This window comes from Mobula birostris, chromosome 9, assembly GCF_030028105.1.
Source record: "Mobula birostris isolate sMobBir1 chromosome 9, sMobBir1.hap1, whole genome shotgun sequence".
Lineage (NCBI taxonomy): Eukaryota > Metazoa > Chordata > Chondrichthyes > Myliobatiformes > Myliobatidae > Mobula > Mobula birostris.
The window spans coordinates 76,911,434-76,938,391 of NC_092378.1; the positions used below are offsets into that span (position 1 = coordinate 76,911,434).

General features: G+C 39.8%; 1 protein-coding gene across 3 annotated transcripts in view; it reads left to right on the forward strand.

Moving 5' to 3' along the window:
- Nucleotides 1–26,958, forward strand: part of LOC140202842 (arf-GAP with SH3 domain, ANK repeat and PH domain-containing protein 1-like) — a 531,099-nt gene that overhangs the window by 460,993 nt on the left and 43,148 nt on the right. For all 3 annotated transcript variants that reach the window (XM_072268282.1, XM_072268281.1, XM_072268284.1), the window contains 2 exons: nt 2,791–2,967; nt 12,878–12,947. In XM_072268282.1, coding sequence (XP_072124383.1) covers nt 2,791–2,967; nt 12,878–12,947 — 247 coding nt within the window. The remainder of the gene's footprint in view (nt 1–2,790; nt 2,968–12,877; nt 12,948–26,958) is intronic.

Below are 26,958 nucleotides of genomic sequence, written 5' to 3' on the forward strand. Positions count from 1 at the left end.
CATGCGTTTCTGCATCACTCATTCTACTGACCTGGGTTTCAAACTTTGCAATCAAAAACTCTCACATTTCTTCATTTTAACAAAAATGTTAAAGTCCTTTTTAAAACTTTTCTTAAAATATTGGAAAGGAAAAAATCAAACAAACGTAAATTTTTGTTATCACGAAGTGTGACACTGCATGAAGTTTGCTTTATATAAAATATGAGTGGAATCGATCTTCAGATTAGAGTTATTTAGGAAGGAATTAGTTACAGACGATAATAATGCTATCTGAGTATACAATATTCCTTCAACGTGACATTTCAAAAACCCCAGATGGCAGGCTGATGATGAATCTTCAGAAACACGCCTGTAGCATGCCTTTAAATGTCCTCATTTCTTCCACCACATTTCAGTATGTTCAACAACCTCTCTCATTGTCAATATCAATTCAATAAGAAAGAGCATTAGGTTAGTTGCCAACAAGCTAAAACACTATAAAAGAAACAATGAGTAATAATCACGGTTAGAATGAAGTTTATTTAAATTATCATTTGTTTTTATCTGAAGTGTTAGACGTTCCTCTGACAGCATCTGTGCTTCTAAGTTAGCAATTTGTAAGTTTGAGTTCCACTGCAGAACTTGAGACAAAAATCAACGCTTATGTCCTAACGCTGTACTGAGGGAGCAGTGTGCTTTTGAAGGTGTTGTCATTTAATTGTGTTTTTTAATTGAGGTTTTCCATGTTCATAAAATTCCCATGGAATATTCCATAGAACAGCATCAAGAGAAGAGGAGTTATCCCTACTGTAATTAAAATGGCTAAGAACTATTGTCCAACGTCACTTTGATCTCTGTTCATTATCAGTAGCTGTTGTAAGCTTGCTGTGTGCAAATTGCCTCTTCTATTTCTTGCATTAGAAGATAAGCATTCTTCCAAAAGTACTTAATTAGTTTTAAAGAGATGTGAAAGGTACTATGTAAACACAAGAGGTTCTGCAAATGCTGGAAATTCACAGGAACAAACACAAAATACTGGAGGAACTCAGCAGGTTAGTCAGCATAGATGCAGGGAAATGAAATGTCAACTGTTTATTCCTTCCTATGTAAATGTATTTTTATACCTTTATAAACATGGCTAGTAATTAAGGTTTCACTCAGTTATTTAGTTTGGAGAAAAAATAAGTGTCTAATCTGAAAAATCTCCATATGTTAATTGTGAGTTGTATGCATAGGAAAAGAAGGAGCCCTAACCATTTTGCCATTTGATAGTTTCTGGGGAGAAGCCATTGATGCTCATGAAGTTGCTCCTCTTGTGCACGAATGCCTTTTGAGCACACCAGCAACAAAATGGCATAGATTGTAAAATTGCTATAGATTTTGGAAAAAAAGGTTAAACTAAAACAGTCAAAATATTTGTCCTATCTTGAATGAACTTTTCAAGTGAATGGCATTTAAAGGCAGTTTGCAGTATTGTTCATTCTACTGAAATAACTTGGCCCCAAACTGAAACTAGTATTTTAAGCACGAGATTCCAAATGCTGAAAAATCCTGCGTAACATACACAAAATGCTGGAGGAAGTCAGAAGATCAGGAAACATCTTGGGAGAGGAATATACAGTTGGCATTTCAGGTTGAGACCCTTTATCAGCATTTTACAATGCATTTGTAGGCTTTGACACTTTTGGTCATGCATATAATATAACTCTGCTGAAACAGTATGAAATCTCTTCAATATGTGACCTCTATATGATTCTATATTCTCAGCAGAGAGTCACACTTACATGGAACACAGATGGAAAAATCAATTCTGCTAAACTTTCTCTGTACTGTTTGTTGTTTCTTGCTGGGAGTGTAGAATGATAGAAATGAGCCCCTCATTTTGATGCATTCGAAAAAAATAATTGTACATTTAATAAGCATTCTTGATTATATGCAGCATATACCAAATCACTTCACAGCCAACCAGTAACCTAATATAACAACAACACTTGCAAGTCATGTACAGAAAACTTTGTATGAAGTTAGGTAACTCCGTCATCTGTTTCAGATGGTGGGAGTGCTGCAGACAAACATCTATTTACAAGTTTGTTGAGGAAGCCTAGCATTCATGGGTTATTTTATGTACACCAGAACAGCCAAATGTATTGTGTATTTCTAATCATTGTACAGCTGAACCTTAGTACCGAACTAAGTGGCAGCAAAGGTGCAGAGGCTAAAATCTGCACTGTGGCTTGAATGTATGAAATTTTCATTCAGAAGTGAAAACGTTGCTGCCATTTCTAATAAACCACTGAGATTTATATCATATACAGTGAAAATGCATGCTTTAAACTTTTAGTAGGCATGAGTTGGGGGGGGGGGGTGTTCACCGGCAAGATCAAGGTTGTTATTATTGTTCAACAAGATTGAAGGGGGAATCAGGAAAAGTTCATTGTTCCTCAAGCAAAGCCACCAATTGCTAAAAGAGGGAACTGTGGAAAGAAAATCATTACGTACTAATTTTGCAGCCTAATTTAACGTTCTTGACTGAGTCTTATCACTGTACGTTTCTTCTTTTCCTGAGAAATACAAATTTTGAAATTTTAATTTGTAGCAGTAAAATTTGAAATGGTAGGTATGTTTTGCAAATATAATTATATGATCACTGTTGCAACTTTGAAGTGTATTTGTTTTCTGTCCATGTTTTAATCACAGATAAACTGTTTTTTTACATTTGTGTTTGATCCTCCATTGCATCGTTATTGCTTGCATTCATAACTACTCTGAGCATACTGTGTAGTAGTCAGTTATGTTTTTGTGCTTCTCCAGCTCCTCATGGCCCAGTCCCTCCTTCAGTCCTTCCTGTAGGTCCCCAGGTCACAACCGGCAGCTCCACTCTGTCAAAGAAGAGGCCACCGCCCCCACCCCCCGGACACAAACGAACCTTATCTGACCCACCAAGCCCGCTACCTCATGGTCCCCAGAATAAAGGTCTGATTCCTTGGGGTGAGTTTTTCTTGTTTTAAATTAGTTTAAGTTATTGTAGGAAACAGAAAATTGTGTTATTGTTCAACAAGATTGGAAGTGATATTGAAGGGGGAATTGGGAAAAGTTCATTGTTCTTCAGTCATTACATTTCAATATTTAAATGTAATTTGCAACTGTTAGTGCGAAGAAGCCAAATCATCTGAATTCATTGACACTTTTAAGAAACTAAAACACTTGTATTTCTCTATTTCAGACTAAAGATTATTGTTCAGTTGCTCATTGTGTAATTTTGTATTCTGTATACTCCCTATCATCATCACCCCTCATCGTTGTCTGTGATACTCGTGATTGTTGTCTGTGTTTTTTCTTAAGTATTGCCTTTTAAAATATTTGAGGCAATCAGAGGCTCGTTGACTTCAAGATAAAATAACCACTGGAAATGCATTAAAAAGCCTTATAAACTCTAGCAGGCTTTTAGTACGTATAAAAATCAGAATTTGGTTTATTATCACTGACATACGGTAGATTGTGAAATTTGTTGTTTGGTGGCAGTAGTACAGTGCAATACATAAAAATATTATGATATGGTACAATAAGGAATATAAAAAAGTGAATAAGTAATGCAAAAAGATAGCAAAATAATGAGGTGGTGTGCAGGGTTTCATGGACTGTTCAGAAATTTGATGGTGGAGGGGAAGAAGCTGCTCCTAAAATGTTGAGTTTGTGTCTTCAGGCTCCTGTACCACCTTCCTGATGGTAGTAGTGAGGGCATGTCATGGATGGTGGTCATCCTTCATGATGGATGCCTCCTTCTTGAGGTATTGCCTTTTGAAGATGCTGTCAATGCTGGGGAGGCTAGTGCCCATGATGGAAGTAAAATTCCAGTCACCGGTGGAAAATGGAAAATACAACATTTGATTCAGTAAAACTCATCGGATTATGGGACAGATCCATGGACCTTTTGAGCTTATTGGCTAATGTTTCTCATAAACCATTTAGCAAAAGCAAAGTGCGTTATTTTAATCCTTTAATACATGTGATTGGCAAAATCCATATTTGTTGTCCATTCCTTATGGTCTTCAAAGGGAAGCAGTGATTTGTTTTTTTGAACCATTAAGTTCTTGTGGACATATACTCCTGAACTGCAGTTTCCAGTGAGATCCAAAATTGACATCAAGGTTCAGTGATATTTTGCCAGATATTTTGGGTTGATGCTTTTGCCTTACCCTTCTAAGATATGGCCGAGGCTACCAGGGAAGTTTTGGTGAGTTGAAGTGTGTCATTTTAATGGTGGCCATTTTGTAGTGAGTAATGGTGAAGTGAGTGAATAATTACAGTGGAAAATGGGATAACTTGGCAGGTTGCTTTTTCTTGAAATATGTTGAACCTCTTTGATGGGGGTCACCCTGTACCAAACAAATGGAGAGTATTCCATTGCGGTTCAGTGAGTAATGGAAAGGCTTTATTAAGTAGCTGTAAGATAAGTCAGTAGTTACAGGTTAATCAGCCTCTGTGCTGTTACAGGTGGCTTCCTCAGCAAGAAGAAAGAGGAAATTTAATAGGGGTAGACAAAAATGATCCGTGGTATAGATAGGGTAAATGCTAGCAGACTTCACTTAGATAGTGGTGAGAGTGTGAAGTGCACTGTTAGTGGAATGGTGGATACTGGATTGATTTCCACATTTAAGAGAAATTTTGATAGATACATGGAAGGGAGGGATACAAGGGCTATGGTCCAGGTGCAGGTGGATGGTACCAGGCAGAATAATAGTTCAGCACAGACTAGGTGGGTTAAATGACCTGTTTCTGTGCTCTAGTGCTCTATTACAACAGGTGCAATGTTTGTGTTTTCAAATTACAGGAATAAAGTTTTTGAAGGTAGCATGAACAACAAGAGACAGGAAGACTGGTAGTGATATTTCAGGCACCACCAGGTGATCTTTTCCATAGATGCTGCCCAGCCTGCTGAGCTCCTCCAGCATTTTGTGTGTGTGTTACCAGGTGATCTTTAATCAACTTTGGCTAACAGAGCAAGTTTTGATGGAAGATTGAGTGGTTTGACTGTAATTTTAGATCTCTTTCTGAGGAGGTCATCTTGCTGTATGTTGTCTAAGTTAAGAGGGATGAAATTAAGAGTTTATTTTGAGAGGCGCCTTCAGCATTTTATATAATCCCTTTAGAGTCAAACACCATTTTGTTGAAGTGAGCTCTAGTCATGTTGCTTCAAGAAAATAAAAGTAAAGTTCTTGGATGAATCTGTTACTGAGCAGCAATGAGATAATAGAAAAATTAACTCAAGTTCAGTCTCAGAGGACAAAAACTAGCAGAAATGTTCAGCTTATTTTTGCTGGTCACTTTGTAGAAGTATTTAAAGACTGTTGATTTTTTTTTGGGCTGGAATGAAATATGGACTGTACAATGACGACCTGCTGAATATTGGCATGAATGTACAGAATATAATTTGAAAACCTGCAGAGCTCAGTAGAGTAGTAACCAGTGAAAAAGAGTCATATATTTGAGTCCCCCAGGCAGCCATAGGTCAGTCCTGTGGAGCTTGCCTGTTTTCCCTGTGATTGCAAGGGTCTTTAACCGGGTGTTCCAGTTTCTCCACATCACGAAGATGTGCATGTTGTCAAAGCCTCCATGGGGGGAGAAAAACAACAACAAAAGATTCCTGAGAACCCTAGTGTATGATTGCTCAAAGTGCAGAAGGTGATTTCAAAATAGCACCAATAACATTGAAATACTTAAATAATGAGCACACAGAGGCCCAGTGTTAATGAGAGATGGCGCACATCCACCTGCCTATCTTGCTGGGCACCACATGCTCTACCTGTGAGAAAGGTCTGCAATTCCCACATAAATTTCCTTCGGGCACATCTAACCCTATTGAACTGGAGTGAAACCAGTCCTCCTCAATCCGAGAAGAAGACAATAAATGTCAGCTCCTGTTGTGTTTCGTGACTCCAGAAATTAATTGAAAGAAAAAACATGTGAGCCCCAGAAGCCATTATCTACTTTGTTTTCACTTTAGTGAGACATACACTTATGTGGTGGCGTAATGATGTATGCCATTCATGTACTTTTACATATAACCTGTAATGAATTATGTAAACAAAGAACGCTTAATCAAACAATATACGAGTTTGCCAGAAGACTCAGAGACTCTGATGTAAGCTGGAAGAAGATTCTATGGTCTGATGAAACCAAAATTGAGCTTTCTGGCCATCAGACTGAATGCTCAATATTTGTTTTCCAGCAAGACACTGACCCCAAGCATAAAGTCAAAGCTACACAGTTAATGTAGTTTAAAAACAACAAAGTTAATGTCTTGGAGTGACCGCAATCAAATTGAGAATTTGTGGCTGTACTTAAAAAGAACTGTTCACTTATGATCCCCATGCAATCTGACAGAGCTTGAACAGTTTTGTAAAGAATAGGGACAAATTGCAGTGTCCAGATGTTCAGCACTGATTGAGACTCATCCACTTAGACTCAAGAGCTATAATTGCTGCCAAAGGTGCACCTAGTAAATACTGATTTGAAGGGGGTGAGTAATTATGCAGTCAATTATTTTGTGTTTAATAATTGTAATAAATGAGACTAATTTCTAGAAATTTGATTTCACTTTGACTCGAAAGAGTATTTTTTGTTGATCAGTGTCATAAAAGCCAAATTAAATCCACTGTGATTCAATGTTGTAAAACAATAAAACATGAAAACTTTCAAGGGGTTGGGGGCTGAATACTTTTTATAGGCATTTTGCCTGGATCTTGACATCTGGCTGCTCACCCTCCTACATAAGAACGCTGACAACTCTGTAGTGGAGGTTATTGGGAACACTACTGGTCACTTTGTAGCTGCAAACCACTACTACCAAGAAATATGTGCTCATGAATGGTCTAGCAAAATCCAGGTAAATACCCTGCCAGGGTAATGCTGGTCATTCCCAGGGATGGAGAGACGCTGCTCTTGGCATTTTCTGGATGTGTTGGCATTTCGAACAATGCATGGCAAGAGGCTTGATCTGGTAATCTATCCCAGGCCACCAGAAAAATTTTTGAGCCAACGCCTTCATTTTGACCACGCCTTGATAACGTGGAGGACTTGTCACTCCTCCAACACTTTAGCTCTCAAGTTGGATGGTACAACAACTTTGAATCCCCCACATAAGGCAACCACTGAACCGCAAGTACATCCTGGCACTGGTAAAAATGGAACTAGAATTTCTGCCGCACATTCCAGCCATTTTGAGTTGCCATGTAGACCTCAGAGAGTGTGGGGATCTTTTCTGATTTCCTTTTGGCTCTGTTGTAATAAGGAGACTTTAAATTTGCATCAGGGAGAATATGTCAAGAGGAGTGTCTTTTGTAAATTTTTCAGATATTTCCTTTTCCAAGGGTAACTGGGATAATCCATCAGCTTTTCCATGATTAGTTGATCTATTGAATTCAATTTTGTAATTGTGTCCTCCAAGAAACAGAGCTCATTACTGTATACTTGTCGCTGCTGTTAATGGAACACCCTTCTGTGAATTGAAAATTAATTTTCTCAAATCTCTTGTGTAATCCTTGTGAGTCAAAGGTGTGACCACAGAAACTGATACTTGGCTTGCTGCATTATGCTCTGAGTCCATAATCCTCTGATCTTTTCAACACTCTCTTGAGATTTTGGAGATGTTCCTTATCATCCTCACTGGTATCAATAATGTCTTCTAGGTAACTCTGAGTGCCTGGGCAGCCTTGCAGCACCTGGTCCATAGCTCTCTGTCAGGGTGCAAGTGTAGATGCTATGCCAAATATAAGCCTATTATAGTGATAAAGCCTTTTGTGAGTGTTTATGGTGAGATCCACTTTGGACTCTTCTTCCATTTCTGGAAGCAGGCCTCAGCTAAGTCTGCTTGGCTGAAGTGTTTTCTTCCAGAAAGGTTTGCAAAGATATCCTCTATCCTTGGCAGAGGGTATTGATCTACTTTCAGTCACCATAGATCCTGACAGACCCATTCTTCATGACTATTTGGACAACTGGTGTTGCCTAAAAACCCACTCAACCTTGGAATGGTTTTGTGAAACTTGGATGTAGCATTTTCATTTAACACTGTTTTATAGATATGCTTGAGTTTTCCAATGCCATCCTTGAACACTGCTGAGGCATCATCTAGTATCTTCCTTAATTCAGTTTCAGTTGACTCTACTGCAGGAGATAGCGCATGCAAATAGCAGATGGATCTGCAATCAAGTTGTTGTTGTCTCAGCCAAGCATGCCCCACAATGCTGGCCCTGCTGTTTTGAATACGTACAAGCTCAATGTGGCTTGTTGGTTGTTGCATTTCACCGTTATGAATGTCATTCCCCCAGGAGTTATCTTTTCTCCAGTACAAGTTCTTAGTTGGATGTATGCAGGCTTCAATTTAGTATCTTTGAAATGTAGTTCAGATTCATTTTGTGGAATACCTGCAACAGCTGAGCTGGTGTCCAATTCCATTTTAATTGCCATTCATTTCTGGTGTAAGCCATATTGTTTGTCTCTCATTAGTTTTCTCATTTTAAATTTCAGGTCTACCTGTGTCACTCCCATCATTATCAGAGTTAACAGAATGCAGATTAGAAACTGCAACTTGATTTTTTTTTTTATCATTTTCACGTCCTTTCAGTCCATTTATTTTTGTCTGCCCAACATGCTCTTTGTATGTGTCCTATTTTGTTGCATTTTCTGCAAATTTCACCTTTAAATCTGCATTACTCTGGTGGATTTGCCCCCCTGCCACAACAGCAACACAATTTGTTCAGCCAGGCAGGTTTCTGTTTGGATATTGCAATTTTGTTCTGCTCATTTTCATTCCAACTCAAATGCTTCTCTGCTGTTTCCATTGATACAGCAATTCCAACTGCTTTTTAAAATGTGAGTTGTGCTCCAATTAGAAGCCTTTTATAAATGCTTTCTTGCAAGATCCCGCAATCTAAATGATCTCTCAGTGCATCATTAAGCCTATCATTGAACTGCGTGCTCAGAGAATCTCTTAATTCCCCCATGTAAGCTGAAATGGACTCTCTTTCCTTTTGATTCTGTTTATGAAATCTAAGGCGTTCTGCAATCAGCAATGGTTATGATTCTAAATGTTCCTGCATTACTTCCAAAAATTCAGCAAAGCTCATTTCTGCTGGTTTAGTTGGAGCAGTTAAACTTCTAAACTAACTGAATAATTTTCCACCTATTATACTTAGAAAAACTGGCATTCATTTCTTATTGGCTATTCCATTGGCTTTAAAATACTGCTCAATTTTTTCAGTATACGTTATCTAGTTACCTGTTGTGCAATTGACCACGTCAATCTTTGTGATACAGCCAGGCATTTCTGCTTTTTTTTTTTAGTTATGATTATCATCACCTGGTATTCGCTGTTTATGAACCTGTGAATTTCATCAATTTTCTGCCTTTTTTATTAACTCGACCGCTGCTGTCCGCTTCTGAAGAAACATGCTGCCTATTTTTTTTAACTTGTACGTTTCTCTCTTCCCCTTGTGGTGAAGAAAAAAAATGTGCTGCACTTTTTTAAAACTAAAATGTCTCGCTGCACTTCAACGGTTAGGTAGTTGTATCAGATTTGTTTTAAAACTTCCTCATCACACATGTTATGTAGCTCCAGGAATTAATTGAAAGAAAAACACAGAAGCCCAGGAATATGAGTCTACTTCATTTTAACTTTAGTGAGGCCCGCACTTACGATGTGGTGGTGAAATGACGTATGCTAGTCACGTACTTTTACATATAATCTATAATGAATTATATAAAGAATGCTTAATCAAACAATATATTTATAAAGGTAGTCAAATATTGTTGAAATATTAAATACACAACAGTTCCGACCTCAGATTTGTCCTCCTGTTCTTAGCCTACTGGTGTTTACATGATCCAGAACATTGATATTATAAACATCTATGATATTTGTATTCAACAACTCTGAAACTATTTAAAAATGCTGTAAGATAGTTCAAATTTTATAAATTATTTTTAAAGATTGATGATAGGAAAACATGAATTGTTATAAATATTTGAATTGATTTTAATTAAATTAAGAGAAAGAATTTTCCCTGCAGTTGCCTGTGCAAATTGAAATGAATGTCTGTTCTGAATTAAGGTTTAGTTAGTCAGTGCAACTTCTAGGGAGGTTTTCCCTATGTAAATACTGGGAAACTTCCAGAAGTGTGAACTTACTCTGCTGGGGGAGAAGTGTCCAGCAGCATGATCTTACTAGATTGTCTTCTAATACAAATGGTCTAGATTAGGGTATGAACCGCAGGTGATGCAGCTTGTTTATTCAGGCAGGCCAATAAAAAAACATGGGCAGGGACATGGGTGGATAAGAACCATGAAGTTGTCATTGGTATTGTGTGATGTTGGGAGACTGGAGGTCAGAAGCTTCGATCAGGATGCTGGTGTTTGATTTTAGAATGATGCTAACTGCTTCAGTGATCTGGAGACAGTATATAATCCAGGAGTGATGGATAAGTACAATTGGATATGAACTTGCACCCAGATGTTTTTGATTGTGTTTGCGAAAGGAAAGTGTAGGTATGTCTTTGAAAGGTCCGCGGAGAATCAGCAAAACTCATGTCATCTGTTCAGTCATTAAGAAACCCTGATCACTGAGCATCTGGCTCACCATGTATAGATTGCTAAAACCCCTGTGCACTCATTAGGGCTGTGTTCCCTTGCAAGATTCAAAGTTTATGATTCAAGTTTATTTACCACTTGTACATTGAAAAACGAGTCGCTTGCATTAACAATGAATACACCTGAAGGTAGTCGCCACACATTCCAATGCCAAAATAGCACGTCCGCCACAACACAAAGCACAACCAAACAGAACACAAAAAAAAAACAAAACAACAACAGCAAAACAAATCCCATCCCTCCATTCCACCAATGTGCATACACAGTCTTCCAACCCTAGGACAGGTCATCTTCAGCCTCCAATCCAAGACCTTCAGTGAACTTGGATTTGTTTACTCTCCAAGGCCTCAGTTCCCATGCATCATCTCCTCTCAACAGGGCCCTGATTTCTGCACTCACTTCCACTTACCAAGGCCCGATTACTGCTCTCCCGTCCACTTGCCAGGGTCCCCGTTCCAGCTCGACTCTCTAGTCATGGGGCTCCCATTCCTGCTCTCCACTCCATTCACTGGAGTCCCGGTTCCCACACTCAAATCTATTTACAGAGGCCCAAGTCCTCAGGCTCCCTTCTGCACACCAGGTCTCTGGTTCTCATGCTTCTTTTAACTTACCAGGGCTTTGGTTCTGTGCCAGATTAATGGAGTTTAACTATGTTGAGGTAACTGCGTTAGCATCTTGGGATATTGATCCAGACAATTGAGTTTGAAACAACACAGTAAATGCTGACGAAACCCAGAAGGTCTGGCAGCATCTGTTGGGAGTAATGGACAGTCAATTTTCAGGTTGAGACTATTTATCTGAACTGAAGGTTGAGGAGAGATGGTCAGTATAAAAATGTGGAGATAAGTGGTGGTGCAAAAGCTGGCAGGAGAGGGGTAGATAAAGGTGAAGAGGAGTGATAGGCAGATGCGGGGCGGGGTGGGGGGCTGGGTGGGTGTCAGTGGAAATTGTGCCAGAAGCCAGTGGTGGAAATGCCAAAGGTAATGGAATCTGATGACAGGAGCATGCAGCACAGAATCAAGAAGGGGTGGGGGGGGGGAGGTGGAGGGCATATGAGAATAGTGGGAGGGAGAGGGTGTAGGTCATGGACAATAGAGTGGCCAGAGGAGAGGAAAGCAGCTAATGGCTAGGTTAAGTGCGGAAAGATCAGGAGGAGAGAGGAAAGGTACAGAGGAAGAATATTTTACTAGAAGATGAAGAACTTGATGTCCATATTGTCTGGTTGTAGACTATCCAGCTGGAATGGTATTTAATTAACTTCGCATTCTCCTGCCTGTCCTCTGTTCGTGTCCTTCCCTTACCTGATCTTATCGAAGCCTATTAAATATTGAAAGGCCTAGATAGTGGACATGGAGTGGATTTTTCCAGTTGTGGGGGAGTCTAGAATTTGAATATATTTAACGGGAAAGTTCTTCATTAGTAAGGTTACGTGGAGAAGGCAAGATAATGGGGTTTAGAGGGATAATAATCAGCCGTGATGGATTGATGGATAGACTTGATAGGCCAAATCAACTTTTTCTGCCCTATATCTTATGCTCATACGTACAAGAATTTAAGATGGAAGTGGTGGATTAGGTATATAGAATAACCGATGAAAATCATTTACAAATCAGGCATCATGAGAGATTACAGGCATTGTTTTTGTTCTGTCAAAATTGATTGAACCATTAATTCTTTATTTCCTTGCAAAGCTTCTGTAGGAGATGGACAAATCAGACAATAGTTTCCGAATTCAGTCTTATGCACAAGAGAATATGAGGATGCTGGAAAGCCAGAGTAACACACACGAATTGCTGGAGGAACTCTGTGGGTCAGACAGTATCTATGGAGAGGAAGAAACAGTTGACAGGAAAATGGAAGTAGATGGGGTCTCGGCCCACAACATTGATTGTTTATTCCTCTCCATAGATGCTGTCTGACCTGCTGAATTTCTCTGGCATTTTGTGTTGCCTGACCTGCTGATGTCGCACTAATGTTACTGCAGTGTCAGTGCTATTATTGATTTGCCATTTGAAATGATTAATGTTCATCTGTATGCTGTATATATCATATTTCAAGTTTTAATGGCATTCATCGGGTTACAAATTATGGAGTAACTTTGAAAATGCTGCAAAATCAGAATTCATCAGAACCTATATTTTGAGCAGTGTTTATTTTTTAATGTACCAGATGTGTCAATTTTTTGGGATTTAGTAAGCAAGCTTCCATTTTTCTGTTTAATGTTACATCAAACTGAAATATAATTCTCTCTTAGGCACAGACTCTGGTCCCCCACAGCCAAATCGAACAGGAAATAAGTTCGATGGATTGCCTCAACAACCAAGGTAATTATAGGCCTTTTTATTTGTGCACAAACTTAACCCTAACCCTTCCAAATGATGAGTTTAATTTCCTGCCAAAAGTTGAAGATATCCATCAGTTGTTACCTTAATTACCTCTAAATGCATAAAGACAAAGATTTAGCTAACTAATGCATATTGGAAATTGTATTTGTTTCAAGTGGTCTGCACGCTAAGATCTTTAAAAAAAGGTAACTACAGAAAAGTGGATGCATTTGTGGTGCTTGCTCAAAATCCTCAGGTAGATAAAAATGGCAACTGAATACCCTTATATTAAATCTAAAGCAGTGGTCTATAAATTAGGCTGATCAAGGATCAACTTAGTTCACCATATTTACTTTTATTTGCATTGTAAACTTGCCACAGTGTGTTGGTCAGGGCATGACATGCAACGAAAAAATATTCAACCATTATATAGAATAGAGTTAGAGGTTAAAGTACAGATATATGCATATTAACACACAAAATGCTGGAGGGACTCAGCAGGTCAGGCAGCATCCATGGAAATGAATAAACAGTGGATATTTTGGACAGAGGCCCTTCAGCAGGACTGGATGAAGGGGAAAGAAGCCAGAATAAGAAGGTGGGGGGAGCGGAAGGAGTTCAAACTATAAGCTGATAGATGGAAAAGGTTAAAGGGCTGGAGAAGAAGGAATCTGATAGGAGATAAGACTGGACCATGGGAGAAAGTGAAAGAGGAGGGGCACCGGGGAGGTGATAGGTAGGTGAGGAGAAGTGAAGAGGTAAGAGAGGGGCTAGAGTGGACAATAGAGGAAGAGGGAGAAGAAAACAATCGCTGAAAATTGAAGAAATGAATGTTCATGCCATCAGGTTGGCGTCTACCCAGTTAAAATATGAGGGGTTGCTCCTACAATCTGAGAATGACCTCATCATGGCAGTGGAGGAGGCCATGTACTGACATGTCAGAGTGGGAATGGAGATTGGAATTAAAATGGTTGGCCGTTAGGAAATCCTGCGTTTTGCAGATAAGCAAAGCTGCTCAACAAAGCAGTCCTCCAATCTATGTCCTCCAATGTAGAGGAGACTGCATCGGGAGCACCAGATATAGTAGACTAATACCAGCATGTATTTACCATGTAAACAACTTTATAAAAAATGGCTTAAAGTGTTTACAGTGACTGAGGTAATAGATGGGGGGCTAACTAGAATGGTTGATCACATTAACTGCCTGGGGGAAGGAACTTTAAGATAGCTTGAAGTGTTTTGTTTTAATAGCCTTATTGTGCTCTCCAAAAGGGAGTTTCTCTTAAAGGCGATTTGTTGGGTAGGTAGTGTCCACAATGATTTTTTCCCTTCCCATTTCTTTGTCCTGGCCACATGCAAAGTAGTGGTTTGCACAACACTTTACAGTACCAGCGACCCGGGTTCAATTCCCGATGCTGCCTGCAATGAGATTGTAAGTTCTCTCTGTGACCGCAAAGGGTTTCCTGCGAGTGCTCGGGTTTCCTTCCACGGTCCAAAGACATACCAGTTGGTAGGTTGATTGGTTATTGTAAATTGTCCTGTGTTTAGGCGTGGGATTAAATCAGGATCTGCTGGGCGGCGTGGTTGGATGGGCCGGAGGGGCCGACTTCACACTGTATCTCAATAAGTAAATAAGTAAGTCCTCCAGTGATGGTAAACTGCAGCCAATGACCTTTCCTGCTGACCTGACAGTTCATTATATTGTGAGAGGACGCTGTACTAAACCAGACAGTAAATTCATCAGTATGTTCTGGAGAAGATGGCATTTTACCAGCTGGTGCAAGAATGCCTGTCATTTTCAAAATGCAGGAATCCATTATCAAGGAGAAAGTAGCAGGGCATTTTCAAAATTATAGTATGGTCAGTTATGGAAGAACATTGACAATATCCTTTTCAAGATGTAATGAGCAGGGTAAATGAAGGTGAATTAGTTAAATGTAATATACTTGCATTTCAAGAAGGCTTTTGATAATATACCACACATGATTACATCCGTTAGTCTTGCGAGACCATGGATCTGCGCCTGGAAAGTCTTCACTCTCCAGGGCACAGGCCTGGGCAAGGTTGTATGGAAGACCAGCAGCTGCCCATGCTGCAAGTCTTCCCTCTCCACGATACCAATGTTGTCCAATGGAAGGGCATTAGGACCCATACAGGTTGGCACCAGTGTCGTCTCAGAGCAATGTGTGATTAAGTGTCTTGCTCAAAGACACAACACGTTCCCTCGGCTGGGGCTTGAACTCACGACCTTCAGGTAGCTAGTCCAATGTCTTAACCACTTGGCCACGTGCTCACACACATGATTACAAGAATTGATTATATTGGAAGTAATATATTAGAATTCATAAACAAAGGAGCATTGATAACAGGAAGCATGCATAGGAAGAGTTGATATTTTCTGGATGGCAAGTATTGACTAGGGGATTTTTACAGGGAGCTGAGCTGAGACTATATCAATAATGACAGATTAAGGAACTAAATCCTGAAGTTTCTGGGAATAGTTCACAAGGTGTTGGATAGATGTGTCCCAGAGAGGAAGGAGTTCACAAGTGATAGGATTAGGCAATCATGGCTGACAAAGGAAGTTAAGGACTGCATAAAAGCCAAAGAAAGGGCATATAAGGTCACAAAAAGTGGGAAGTTGGATGATTGGGAAGCTTAAAAGGCAATTTAAAAAGCTGTAAGAAGGGAAAAGATGAAATATGAGGGCAGACTAGCAAATAATATAAAGCAGGATACCATAAGTTTTTTTGGTTATATAAAGAGTAAAAGGAAGGTGAGAGTTGATTTTGGAGCACTGCAAAATGATGCTGGTGAGGTAGTGATGGGGGAACAAAGAAATAACAGATGAACTTAATTGGTACTTTGCATTTGTCTTCACTATGAAAGACACTACCAGTGTGCCAGAGGTCCGTGAGTGTCAGGGAGCAGGAGTGAGTGCCTTTTGTTATTTCAATGGAAAATGTGCAAGGCAAACTCAAAAGTCTTAAGGTGGGTATGTTACCTGGACCAGATGGACTACATCCCAGAGTCCTGGGCGAGGTTGCTGAAAAGATAACAGATGTATTGGTTGTGATCTTTCATGAAAACCTTCATTCTGGTGTGGGAGGACTGGAAGGTTGCAAATGTCACTCCACTGTAAGAAGGGAGGAAGGCAAAAGAAAGAAAATTATAGGCCAGTTAGCCTAACATCAGTGGTTGGGAAAGTGTGGAGTCTATGATTAAGGATGAGGTTTCAAGGTACTTGCAGACTGATAATAGAATAAGTCAAAGTCAGCATGGTTTCTGTGAAGGGAATCTTGCCTGACAAATCTGTTGGAGTTCCTCGAGGAAGTAACAAGCATGGCGAACAAAAGAGAGACACTAAATGTTACTCATTTGGCTTTTCAGAAGGTATTTGATAAGGTGCCACACATGAGCCTGCTTAACAAGGTAAAATCCTACGGCGCTACTGGAAAGACACTGGCGCGGATAACGGAATGGCTGACAGACAGGAGGCAGCGAGCGAGAATAAAAGGGGCCTTTTCTGGTTGGCTGCCGGTGACTAGTGGTGTTCCTCAGGGACTCCGTATTGGGACCACTACTTTTCACATTGTTTGTCAATGACTTGGATAATGGAATTGACGGCTTTGTGGCAAAGTTTGCGAATGATATGAAGATAGGTGGAGGTAGTGCTGAGGAAGCAATGCGATTACAGCAGGACTTAGACAAATTGGAAGAATGGGCAAAAAAGTGGCAGATGGAATACAGTGTTGGGAAATGTATGATAATGTATTTTGCTAAAAGGTACAATAGTGCGGACTATTACCGAAATGGGGAGAAGGTTCAAACATCAGAGATGCAGAGGGACATAGGAGTCCTCGTACAAAACTCCCAGAAAGTTATTTTACAGGTTGAGTCTGTGGTAAAGAAGGCAAATGCAATGCTGACATTTATTTCAAGGGTAATAGAATATAAAAGCAAGGAGATAAGTTGAACACTAGTCGGGCCACACTTAGAGTATTGTCAACAGTTTTGGGCCCCATGTCTCAGAAAAGATGTGTTGTCATTGGAGAGAGTCCAGAGAAGGTTCACAAGGATGATTCCAGGAATGAAGGGGTTAACATGTGATGAGCATTTGGCAGCTTTGGGCCTGTACTCACTGGAATTTAGAAGAATATGAGGCGGATCTCATTGAAACCTAGCAAATGTTGAAAGGACTAGATAAGGTGGATGTGAAGAGGATGTTTCCTATGGTGGGGGTACTCAGACTAGAGGGCACAGCCTCAAAATTGAGGGGCAACGCTATAGAATAGAAGTAAGGATTTTTTTTTAACTAAATAGTAAATCTGTGGCATGCTCTACCACAGATTGCAGTGGAGGCCATGTTCATGTTCATTTAAGGTGGAAGTTGATTGTTTCTTGATTGGTCAGGAAATCAAAGATTGGTCTTCGGGTTGAGGTTCTAAACTGGAAAAAGGCCAAATTTGAAGAAATGAGAAAGGATCTAAAAAGCGTGGATTGGGACAGGTTGTTCTCGGGCAAGGATGAGATTGGTAAGTGGGAGGCCTTCAAAGGAGAAATTTTGAGAGTGCAGGGTTTGTACATTCCTGTCAGGATTAAAGGCAAAGAGAATAAGAATAAGGAACTTTGGTTCGCAAGGGATATTGGAACTCTGATAAAGAAGAAGAGAGAGATGTATGACATGTATAGGAAACGAAGCAAATAAGGTGCTTGAGGAGTATAAAAAGTGCAAAAAAATACTTAAGAAAGAAACCAGGGGGGCTAAAAGAAGACATGAGGTTGTTTTGGCAGTCAAGGTGAAGGATAATCCAAAGTTTCTACAGGTATATTAAGAGCAAAAAGATAGTAAGGGATAAAATTGGTCCTCTTGAAGATCAGAGTGGTTGGCTGTGTATGGAACCAAAAGAAATGGGGGAGATCTTAAATGGGTATTTGCGTCTGTATTTACTAAGGAAACTGGCATGGAGTCTATGGAAATAAGGCAAACAAGTAGTGAGGTCATGGAACCTATACAGATTGGAGAGGAGGAGGTTCTTGCTATCTTGAGGCAAATCATCAGTCGATAAATCCCCAGGACCTGACAGGGTATTCCCTCGGACCTTGAAGGAGACTGGTGTTGAAATTGCAGGGGCCCTGGCAGATATATTTAAAATATCGGTATCTACAGGTGAGGTGCCAGAGGATTGGAGGATAGCTCATGTTGTTCCATTGTTTAAAAAAGGCTCTAAAAGTAATCCAGGAAATTATAACCGATAAGTTTGACGTCGGTAGTAGGTAAATTATTGGAAGGAGTACTAAGAGATAGGATCTACAAGTATTTGGACTTATTAAGGAGAGTCAACATGGCTTTGTGTGTGGTAGATCATGTTTAACCAATCTATTGGAGTTTTTCAAGGAGGTTAATAAGAAAGTGGATGAAGGGAAGGCAGTGGATGTTGTCTACATGGACTTCAGTAAGGACTTTGACAAAGTCCCGCATGGGAGGTTAGTTAGGAAGAGTCAGTTGCTAGGTATACATGGAGAGGTAGTAAATTGGATTAGACATTGGCTCAATGGAAGAAGCCAAAGAGTGGTAGTGGAGGATTACTTCTCCGCATGGAGGCCTGTGACTAGTGGTGTGCCACAGGGATCAGTGCTGGGTCCATTGTTATTTGTTATCTATATCAATGATCTGGATGATAATGTGGTAAATTGGATCAGCAAATTTGCTGATGATACAAAGATTGGAGGTGTAGTGGACAGTGAGGAAGGTTTTCAAAGCTTGCAGAGGGATTTGGACCAGCTGGGAAAACGGGCTGAAAAATGGCAGATGGAGTTTAATACAGATAAGTGTGAGGTACTGCACTTTGGAAGGACAAACCGAGGTAGAACATATAAGGTAAATGGGAGGGCACTGAGGAGTGCCGTAGAACAGAGGGATCTGGGAATACAGATACAAAATTCCCTAAAAGTGGTGTCACAGGTAGATAAGGTTGTAAAGAGAGCTTTTGGTACATTGGCCTTTATAAATCAAAGTATTGATTAGAATGAGTTGGAATATTATGGTGAGGTTGTATAAGGCATTGGTAAGGCCGAATTTGGAGTAGTATGTGCAGTTTTGGTCACCAAATTACAAGAAGGATATTAATAAGTTTGAAAGGGTGCAGAGAAGGTTTACGAGGATGTTGCTGGGACTTGAGAAATTGAGCTACTGTCACAATGATGGCGGACCCAAATGCAAGACACAGACACTGAAGTGCGAGGAACAAGACTTGACTAGAGTAGGGACGTGACAGGATACAGACAAGGAGCAGGGACAAGAACGCAAACTTGGGCTAGGACATGGACTAGGCAGGGAACCCGGACAAGGGTCTGTGAACTAGGAGCCTGGGCTTGGGAAGTGGGACCAGGACTAGGAACCATGGACTAGGAGTGTATGCTTGGAGTCCGAGCCAAAGACTGGACAAGGACCCAGAACCTGGGTCTTACCTCGGGCTCGGACCCCAGAACCAGGCAAGGACATGACATGGCTACAGGACAGGACCTGGCTGGGGTCTTGACTCTTGAGGCTTGAGGCTGGGGTTTTGGCTCTTGAGGCTGCGATCTTGGCTCTTGAGGCTTGAGGCTGGAGTCTTGGCTCTTGAGGCTTGAGGCTGGGGTCTTGGCGCTTGAGGCTGGGGTCTTGGCTCTTGAGGCTTAAGGCTGGGGTCTTGAAATGCAGAGGTTGATAACTCAAAGGCTAGAGCTCGGAGACAGACTGGGAACTGTACAGCAACATCGAGCCGAGACTTATCCTTCAAAAAGCTGGGACTCATCTTTAACACAACACTAACACGTGACTGGACAGTACATAGACATAGAGCCGGGACTCCTCCTTAGACAAGCCGGGACTCACTTTATCTCCATACCAACAAGACAGATTCCCCCCCCCCCCCCAGGGCAACGGCAGGACGGCTTGACTTCCCCCATGGAGGTGAGGCTAAGAAGATACAAACACCGAAGAATGACAGACAGTTCCATCTCTGTATCGGGGTTGCTCTGAGTCGCAGTTACGGCCAGCAACCTCGGCTGGCTATGGAAACAGCCAGTTCCCTACTTAGCTCAGAGTGGCTGACGGCCACTCAGCTGGCCTGGGAAACAGCCAAATCCACACCGCAAAGACAGCACCGACTACCAACAGCAAGGCTTCATGAAGTGGTGGTTCTCTAACGTGGCCTAAAGGTGACAAATGGCCGCTCTAGCCTTCCACCGGCAGGTTGCTCCCAGGAAATCTTGACAAGACAAACCAACCGCCCACATTCAAACCAAGGCTACTTATATTCCAAGCCCCAAGACGGGAATCAGGTGCCTATGATTAACCCAACTGAAACAAGGGACAGCTGGAAGACCCCGAGACCTGAGTCCACAGCCCGTTCCGTGAACCAGAATGCAGACTTCATGGACCGGACCACGACATTTACAGAGAAAGGTTGAATAGGTTAGGACTTTATTCCCTGGAGCGTGGAAGAAGGAGGAAAGATTTGATAGAGGTATATAAAATTATGCTGGGTATAAATAGAGTGAATGCAAGCAGGCTTTTTCCACTGAGGCTAGGGGAGAAGAAAACCAGAGGACATGGGTTAAGGGTGAAGGGGGAAAAGTTTAAAAGGAACATTGGGGGGGGGGGGGGCTTCTTCACACAGAGAGTGGTGGGAGTGTGGAATGAGCTGCCAGATGAAGTGGTAAATGCGGGCTCACTTTTAACGTTTAAGAAAAACTTGGACAGGTACATGATGAGAGGTGTATGGAGGGATGTGGTCCAGGTGCAGGGGACTAGGCAGAAAAATGGTTCAGCACAGCCAAGAAGGGCCAAAAGACCTGTTTCTGTGCTGTAATGTTCTCTCTTTCTATTTGAGAAGGGAGGTGTATGGGGTTGATTGGGATCCGGGATCAGCCCTGATGGAATGACAAAGCAGACTCAATGGTCTGAGTGGCCTAATTCTGCTCCTGTGTTATACGGCTTTATGGTCTAAATGATACAAATCCATAATTCCTTGAAGGTAGCATCACAGGTAGATAGGGTCAGGCAATTTGGCTTTCATATATTACAGTATTAGGTACAGCAATTGTGATGTTGAAACTGTATAAGACATTGGTCAGGCCTAATTTGTCCAACTGCTGTTACCCACCTACAGGAAAGTTGTCAATAATATTGAAAGATTTCAAAGAAAATTTACAAGTTACTAGGGCTTGAGTTATAGGGAAAGGTTGAATAAATTAGGACTTTATTCCCTGGTGTGTAGGAGAATGAGGGGGTATACAAAATTATGAGGATATAGATAGTGTAAATGCAAGCAGGCTTTTTCCAATGGGGGTTCTGTGAGAATAGAACTAGACGTCATGGGTTAAGGGTGAAATCTGAAATACTTCGGAGGAAAATAAGAGGGAATATCTTCACTCAGAGGATGGTGAGATTATGCAACAAGCTGTCAGTGGAAGTGGTGGATGCAGGGTTGATTTTGGATTTAGGAGAAGTTTGGATAAGTACATAGACGCGAGGGGTACAGAGGGCTATATTCTGGGTGCTGGTTGATGGGACAGTTCGGCATAGACCAGGTGGGCTGAAGGAGTGTTTCTGTGCTGTAGCCAAATTTGTTGACAATAGGAACAGATATGAAAGCATGTTATGAGGAGGAAGCAGAGTTTAGTAAAGAATGAAGATACTTAAGTGAATGGGCAAAAATTTGGAAGTGGCAGTACAATGTGGGGCAGTACTTAGGTATTCGCTTTGCAAAGAGGACATAAGCACAATGTTTATGTGGAGAGAGATTACACAATGCTGTGCTGTAAAATGATTTAGATATCCTTGAACATAAAATATGCCGTAAGTAATTAGGAGGCCAAAAGGATTGTTCCTACCGCATCCAAGGATAGTGGAAATGCTAAATTCTCCCATGGGTAGGTGACTAGAGAGTCAATGGGAGCAGATGGCCATGAGAAAGAATAGTTCTAAGGGCACATTGTAAGGGGATGAGACCGATAAGAAAGTTCTGAGAGCCACTGTATACCAGATGAGCCGATTATCTTCAAGGGTTCATTTTATTATCAAAGTATGTTTGCAGAATATAACCCTGAGATTCGTCTTCTCCAGATAGCCATGAAATACAGAAAAATGATGGAAATCGTTGAATAAAAGACATCAACACTCTCCCCCTCCCTGCAAAAAAAAAGAAAAAGAAACAAAAACTCGCTATCTCCAAACTCCCCCCAACCCCTCTCTTGCACAAAAACTAACAGATCACCCACAAGGGGAAAAAAAAACAGCAACAATAACATCAAACCCCCATCACACGCTAAAAACTAACAGATTCCCTACACGGGAAAAACAACAAGAACATCAGACCCCCAAATGTTCCCCTCAAGTCAAAAGAAAAACATGACAATTAAGTATTAAAACCAAAGGCAAGCAAGAAATAGGATCAGAGAACAAAATCTTGTTAAAAAGTCAGATTTAATAGTGCCAAATTGAATGGTGCTATATTAAAACCAGATAACACCATCCCTACTGTGAAGTATGTTGGATGAAGCATCATGCTATGGGGGTTTTCAGCAGCAGGGACTGGAAATCTGGTCGGGATTAATGGAAAGCTGAATACTGTTAAATACAGAAAGATCTTAGGGAAGAACCTGCTAGCCTCTGCCAAAAGCTCAAACTAGGGAGGAAGTTCATCTTTCAGCAGGACAACAACCTAGTGTGCACTGCCAGAGCAACCATGCAGTAGCTTCAACTGAAGAAAATTGATATCCTTGAATGGCCCAGTCAGAGTCCTGATCCAACATCTCTGGCAAGACTGCAAGATTGCTGTCCACCGCTGATCCCCAACTAACCTGGCACAGCTTGAGCAATTTTGCAAGGAGGAATGGGCAAATCTTGCTGCATCGCACTGTGCAAAGCTAAAAGAGACTTATCCAAAAAGTCTGCTGGCTGTAATAGCTGTGAGAGGTGGTTCAACTAAGAACTGAGCAAAGGGGGGTGAATACCTTCAAAATTCTGACATTTCAATTTTTGAATATTTAGTTTTTCATGCTTTATAATTTTCCCTGTTTTTCGGTTTCCACTGTGGAAAAATAAAAATTAACAGTTAAATTAATCTAAATCCCTGGTTGTTATACACATTTATGTGAATAAAGGGTTGGGCACTGAATATTTTCTTTTCAATATTTTTATTAGTTTCTACATAAAAGAATACAAAGTACAAGAAAGTATATATAAAAGACCAAAAAAGATTTTTTAAAAACTACCACTTACATTATATCTATTTATAATAACAATCTCATTACCTCGTATTCATGTAGGTTAGTCAATAGTTACATTGAAATATACTAATTTATTACAAAAAAGGAGTCTAACCCCTACCAAGACCGAAGCTGTTTATTAAGGAGAAAAAAAGGTAAAATACCTTCTCATATAATAAAAATTAATAATAGCCAACATCTAAATTTAAACAACAAATTGAGGGTTTTGAAAGTTTTGAAAATAATTCAGAAAGGGTCCCCATAATGTTTGAAAGTCTTGACGAGATTCAGAAATTGAACAACGAATCTTCTCTAAATCTAAGCATGACATAACATTGCATAACCATTGAGCCTGATTCGGAGGAAAGACACCTTTCTATTTAAACAAAAGCGCCCTCCTAACTGTAAGAGAGCTAAAGGCCAAAATATGTAAATCAGATGTCTTCAGCTTACTATCTTGTCCTGTAACAATACCGAATAGGGCTATCAGATGATTAGGCTTAAATTCGACTTTGAAAAGTAAAGAAAAAGTTTGAAAAACTTCCTTCCAATGTTTTTCAAGACATGGACAAGTCCAAAACATACGAATTAATGAATTAACCACTGAAAGCAAGTATGCAAGTACAGCAAGCAGTGAAAAAAGCCAATGGCATGCTGGCCTTCATAACAAGGGGAATTGAGTATAAGAGCAAAGAGGTCCTTCTGCAGCTGTACAGGGCCCTGGAGTACTGTGTGCAGTTTTGGTCTCCAAATTTGAGGAAGGACATTCTTGCTATTGAGGGAGTGCAGCGTAGGTTCACAGGGTTAATTCCCGGGATGGCGGGACTGTCATACATCGAAAGATTGGAGCGACTGGGCTTGTATACTCTGGAATTTAGAAGGCTGAGAGGGGATCTTATTGAAACATATAAGATTATTAAGGGATTGGACACGCTGCAGGCAGGAAGCATGTTCCCGCTGATGGGTGAGTCCAGAACCAGAGGCCACAGTTTAAGAATTAGGGTAGGCCATTTAGAACGGAGTTGAGGAAAAACTTTTTCACCCAGAGAGTGGTGGAAATCTTGTTCCCAGAGATACTTAATTTTGATTTTGTCTCCAGTAACATACCATAAATATTAGATATTGAACCATTATGAAATGGCGTCAAATTAAATATTATGTCTCATAAGTTCTTATCTGAGCTTATAGGAAATGTGCATGATTGAGATCTTAGAACATCTGTGATTTGTAGATATCTGAAAAAGTGAGTTTTGAGTAAGCTATATTTAGCTGACAATTGCTCAAATGAAAAATGATGTCCTCCAACAAACAGATTCCAAAAACATTTACTACTCAACCTGACCCATTCTTTAAAAACTAAATCAGTCATGGAGGGTTTAAAAAAAATTAGAATAAATGGGACTAGAGAGGGAAAATCTCAATAAACCAAAATGTTTTCTAAATTGTATCCAGATCCTCAGAGTATGTTTAACTATTAAATTATCAGTTAGTTTACTTACAAATGAAGGAAATGAGAATCCAAGAAGAGAAATAATAGAAAAGTTATTAATAGAGTTAGCTTCTAAAGAAACCCATACTGGACAGTCTACACAATTAATATAGCAAAAATGTAAGGTATTGTATATTAACTGCCCAGTAATAAACTGTGGGCACGTGGCCAAGTGGTTAAGGCATTGGACTAACGACCTGAAGGTTGTGAGTTCGAGCCCCAGCCAAGGCAACATGTGTTGTGTCCTTGAGCAAGGCACTTCATCACACATTGCTCTGCGACGACACTGGTGCCAAGCTGTATGGGTCCTAATGCCCTTCCCTTGTACAACATTGGTGTCGTGAAGAGGGGAGATTTGCAGCATGGGCAACTGCTGGTCTTCCATGCAACCTTGCCCAGGCCTGCGCCATGGAGAGTGAAGACTTTCCAGACTCAGATCCATGGTCTCACAAGACTAACAGATGCCTAAAGTAATAAAACCTAAAATTAGGTAAGGCTAAACCTCCAGACTTTTTAGATTTTTGAAGATGAACTTTATTTAAATAAGGACGTTTATTTTTCCATTTTTCGGAGGATAAAATAGATTCAAGAGAGTCAAAAAAGGATTTAGGAATAAAAATGGGTAAAGCCTGAAAAAGATATATAAATTTAGGTAGCACATTCATTTTAATAGAATTAATTCATAAAATGGGAGAGTAAAGAAAGTACGCAAGGTAACGAGGCCTCAACATTAGAGATAAAAAGCAATATATCATCAGCGTAAAGCAAGATTTTGTGGGTGATACCTCTCCTTAAAATACCACAGATATCGTTAGATTCTGGAAAAGCAGTGGCAAGGGGTTCTAAAGCTTGATCAAAAAGCAAAGGACTCAACGGACAGCCTTGTCTAGTTCTGTGGTGAAATTTAAATGGTTTGGAATTTTGAAAATTAGTAAAAACCCAAGCAGAAGGAGATAAATAAAGTAATTTAATCCATTGAATAAAATCTGGTCCAAAATTAAATTTTTCTAAGGTTTTAAATAAATAATTCCATTCAACCCGATCGAAGGCCTTGTCAGCATCTAAGGATATCACACATTCCGATATCTCCTGAGAAGGAGAGTAAATAACATTTAATACACGGCGTATATTAAAATGGGAATATCAGTTTTTAATAAATCCAGTCTGATCATCAGAAATAATAGAAGGTAAAATATTTTCAATCCTACAAGCCAGAACTTTAGAAAGAATTTTAGTATCAACATTAAGTAATGAAATTGGCCTATATGAAGAGCATTCAGTTGGATCCTTGTTCTTTTTTAGGATAAGCGAAATAGAAGCTTCATAAAAAGATTGAGGCAAACTACCCAATTTGAAAGAATTCAAAAAGACTAAATGTAACTGCGGTATAATTAATGAAGAAGAAGCCTTATAAAATTCTCTAGAAAATCCATCCGGACCCAAAGCCTTCCCCGAGTGTAATGAACGTATAACCTCAGCCATTTCCTCATAAGAAGTGGGTTGATCCATCTGTTTGCAATTATCTGCAGAAAGTGCAGGGATATTTAGTTGATCTAGAAAATTATTCATTACAGTATTATCTTTAGGGGAATCAGAACTATAAAGTTTAGAATAGAATTCTCTAAAGGTATCATTTATTTCATAGTAATCAGTTGTCCTATCACTATTAGTTTTGCAAATTTCTTTAATTTGTCATTTAACTACAGAAATTTTTAATTGGTTGGCCAATACTTTGCCTGATTTATCTCTGTGAATGTAAAATTGAGTTTTATCTTTAAGAAGTTGAGTTTCAATTGGATATGTTATCAGAAGATCATATTTAGTTTTAACTTCAACACATCTTTTATATAAAACAGGATCTGGAGCTATAGCATATTTTTGATCTAATTGTTTCAATTGATTGGCTAATTCAATTCTTCCTTTATTAGCTTTATTCTTAACACTCACAGTATAAGAAATAATTCGCCCTTTTAATATAGGCCTTGAAAGTATCCCATACAATAAGATTAGAAGTCTCTTCCTTTTTATTCTCTTCAAAAAACAAAGTAATATGCTTCTCTAGAAATTTTTAAAATTCCTTATCAGATAATAAAGTTGTATTAAAATGCCAAAATCTGTTGGTTTGAGGAAGGCCAGGGAGTTTTAAAGAGAGAAATATAAGAGCATGATCTGAAACAGCAATCTCTTTATATTTACAGGTGCAAACTGATGAAATCATTTGACTATTAGTAAAAAATATAATCAATCCTGGAATATGTATGATGA